The 3,965-nt window shown below is 39.7% G+C and overlaps 1 protein-coding gene across 1 annotated transcript; it reads right to left on the bottom strand.

Annotated features, from left to right (window-relative positions):
• Positions 1-1,045: 1,045 nt before the first annotated feature.
• Positions 1,046-2,266, bottom strand: LOC117100447. The gene has a single exon (XM_033240149.1). The coding sequence runs from the start codon at positions 2,264-2,266 to the stop codon at positions 1,046-1,048; it is 1,221 nt and encodes a 406-aa protein (XP_033096040.1).
• Between the last annotated feature and the right edge of the window lie 1,699 nt (positions 2,267-3,965).

Raw genomic sequence — 3,965 nt, 5'->3', positions numbered from 1 at the left:
CCCAGCTCCACTCCTCTAGACTTTCTAACTTCGTCTTCCCTCTCACGAGTCGCCTTTTGCCCCATGTCTCTTTTTTCTTTAATGTTAGCTTTATTCCATTGCTGGAAATGGCTGGTTCCTAGACACTGTCTGCCAATACAATGGTTACCTATGATATCTCTTAACTTTAAACTGCTCTCCGCATTCTCTACAACTTCCTCTGCCGACCACTTACGTCCTGTTTGTATTTCAATACCGGCTTGGCTAACCTTCCTATCTTTAGAATCTCTTATCGTCATTACCAGCCTGCATTTTGCAATCTTAAACTTCTCTACCACTGAAGATTTTGGTAGCTGCAACTGCCCAGATCTAATGTACAGGCCTATTGATGTAAAACTTGGTGGAACTTTCCCAGCCATTTCCGCAAATGTTTATTTATCCTCCTCTCCATTGCCTCAACCGTGGTAAGGGGGAGTTCATACAGAGTCAGAAGCCATATAAGTCTAGGGAGCATCCCATACTGGCTGTCTCTTATACACATCTAGATGTGTATAAGAGACAGATATTATTGATAGTAACAATAACAATTATATATAATTATATATATATATATATATATATATATAATTGATAGCAACAATAACAATTATATATGTATATATACCTATTTTATATATTTTAATGTGCTTTGATATTATATATATTTAGATATATATTTATATAATGATTTATTAAATACTTTTTACTATCATTACTCATTCCTAAGCACATTCTATGTATTTTAATGTAATGTATAATGTAATATATATATATAATTATATATATATATATATATACTATTTAAATACATCTAAAATGCCACAGATTGAGGCTCTTCCTCTTTCTTCCGCTACATCACTCACCTTCACAAATTTAGGACTAATCACATTGATAATGGCTCATCACAGGTTGCTTATCACAAACTGACCAATGTAGAAATCCTCAGACGGCGTCTAACAAACACGCAGCGTTTCAACCCTTAACCATAACGCCTTCTTGTTGGTGGGTCAGTAGTGTTGGCCGAACACTACTTCTCTAATTTGGTCTCCAGTTCATATCCTCTTGTTTCATCCACAACTAGCAGGATGCCTTCTTCTCCTAGTTTTTTTACTGCTCGCTTTCTTTCATTTCCTGATAACCCGATGGCAGTAATGAACTTCCAAACTGATTGCGCTGGGAACCCTCCGCAACCGACCTCAATCGGGTACAGCCATGTTTGCCATCCCTTCTCTTTGCAGCTGTCCAGGAGGTCCTGATATTTGGCCCTCTTCCTCTCATATGCAATCTCGCAATTCTCTTCCCAAGGGACTGAGAGCGCCACCATTATTAACTTCTTTGATTTAGTAGACCACAGAACTGCGTCCGGTCTTAATGTTGTGTATACGACTTGAGGAAATTGTAATCTCTTCCCCAAATCAACCTGAAATTCCCATGTATGCGCTAATTGTAGAATAGTTTCCCTTGTTTCCTTCATGGTTGGTGTTTTCTCTCCTCTCTTGACAAAAGCAATTGAAGATGGTTTATTTATTCTGCGTGGTCGTTTCTGGACGTTCTTAGTCCACTGTCTGTGCAAACGCCTGTAGAACATTGTCATGCCTCCACCTATATAACGCCCTTGTGTTAAAGCCGTTTTACATCCAGACAATATATGGGAAAGTGTTCCCCTCTCAACACAAAGCTTACACAACGGATCTTCTTTCAGGCCAAACAAACAAAGGTTGGTTGGTGTAGGTAGCGTATCATATACTGATAGGAGGAAAAACGAGATACGATATGGTTCCATTCTCCACACTTCTGCCCAAGTTAATCTTCTCTGCGGTAGCTCCCATTTCGTCCACGCCCCCTGTGCTCCCAGCTCCACTCCTCTAGATTTTCTAACTTCGTCTTCCCTCTCACGAGTCGCCTTTTGCCCCATGTCTCTTTTTTCTTTAATGTTAGCTTTATTCCATTGCTGGAAATGGCTGGTTCCTAGACACTGTCTGCCAATACAATGGTTACCTATGATATCTCTTAACTTTAAACTGCTCTCCGCATTCTCTACAACTTCCTCTGCCGACCACTTACGTCCTGTTTGTATTTCAATACCGGCTTGGCTAACCTTCCTATCTTTAGAATCTCTTATCGTCATTACCAGCCTGCATTTTGCAATCTTAAACTTCTCTACCACTGAAGATTTTGGTAGCTGCAACTGCCCAGATCTAATGTACAGGCCTATTGATGTAAAACTTGGTGGAACTTTCCCAGCCATTTCCGCAAATGTTTATTTATCCTCCTCTCCATTGCCTCAACCGTGGTAAGGGGGAGTTCATACAGAGTCAGAAGCCATATAAGTCTAGGGAGCATCCCATACTGGTACACCCATACTTTTTCTGGATCCGCTTCAACCTTATTCTGCTTGGTCGACCAGCTTGTGTATACTACAAGTATCTTTAAGTGTCTGGTCAAACCACTTCCCCAAACACCAAACCTCTTGACTTTTTTGGTTTAAATTTCATTCTTGCCCATGTTGTAGACTTGTCCAGCTCTTCCATTACCCATCTTGCTTGTACGTGGGTAGTAGTTGTCACTGTTAGATCGTCCATAAAACCTCTGATCGACGGTTGGCAAATTCCAGACTCCATTCTTGGACCCTTTGCTTTCTTCCCAGCTGCTGAAATAATTAGATTCATCCCCATAATGAAAAGTATCAGGGAGATTGTGCAGCCTGTAACTATCCCATTTTCCAAATTCTGCCAATGCGTTGTAAATCTTGCAGTGCTGAGTCTGATCTTAACTCCTCCAAAGTAACTTTTGATCATGTTAATGATGTGGGCAGGAATGAAATAATGCTCTAGTGCTGCTTCAGTCAATTTGTGTGGAATGGATCAATATGCATTTGCCAGGTCCAGTCAAACCACTGTTATATCACCTCGTTTCGACTTCACTTCATGGATCAACTGTGACAGGACACTTGTATGTTCCAGGCACCCTGGAAAACCAGGTATACCACCTTTTTAAATAGACGTGTCAATGTATCCATTTTCTGCCAAATATGTTGTTAGTCTTCTTGCTAACACGGAGAAAAATATCTTTCCTTCATCAACGTTAAGCAATGATATTGTTCTAAATTGGTTAATCGTTACTGAATCTTTTTCCTTTTGAATAAGACATCCATTTACCTCTTTCCATCTCATTGGTATGACTCCCTTTTTTCACACTACCAGTAGTAATCTCCATAGCCGTCTTAATAGTTTTGAGCATTTCTTGTACACCTTGTAAGGAATACCATTAGGGCCTTGAGCTGACTTCGCTCTTGCCTTCCTTACAATTTCCTGGACTCCTTTCCATGATGGTTGGTCCTCGTTTAATTCCTTTTTAGGTCTCTCTATACTAGTCTTGGTATTCTCAGATTTTCAACTAGGTCTTTGTCTCTATTCGCATCACTATGTGTTTCTCGAAGATACTCCTCTACCTCCTCCTTTGAACTACTTAGTGTGCCATTTTTGGATTTGTCATCAGCGTTTGATACAATTGATCACGCTTTATTGCTGAACACATTTAAAGAATCTTTTGGCATTTCTGACAAAGCTCTCCATTTGCTGTACTCTATACCTTGATTATAGGTCATGTCGTGTTAACGTTGGGTCGGAATTCTACAACACATTCCCTTTGAAGTATGGCGTTCCGCAAGGTAGCGTACTTGGACCCCTTTTGTTTATCTGCTACACTTCTGGTCTTTCTAACATAATCACTAGACATGGTTTAAATTTTCACTTCTTTGCTAATGACATACAGCTTTGGAAACATGTTGATCTTATTAACACTACTGACATAGCCTCGACTCTTTATTCAATAGAGTCTTGTATTTCTTCTATTATCTAATGGACGACTACAATGAAACTCAAGCTCAACCCTCACAAAACTGAACTACTTACTATATTTCCAAAATCTAGAAGCATTCACTCTTT

Source organism: Anneissia japonica, unplaced genomic scaffold (genome assembly GCF_011630105.1).
Source record: "Anneissia japonica isolate Jap-2015-1 unplaced genomic scaffold, ASM1163010v1 scaffold570_len211942_cov99, whole genome shotgun sequence".
In the NCBI taxonomy this organism is placed as follows: domain Eukaryota; kingdom Metazoa; phylum Echinodermata; class Crinoidea; order Comatulida; family Comatulidae; genus Anneissia; species Anneissia japonica.
This window is presented reverse-complemented; position numbering and strand designations above follow the sequence as displayed.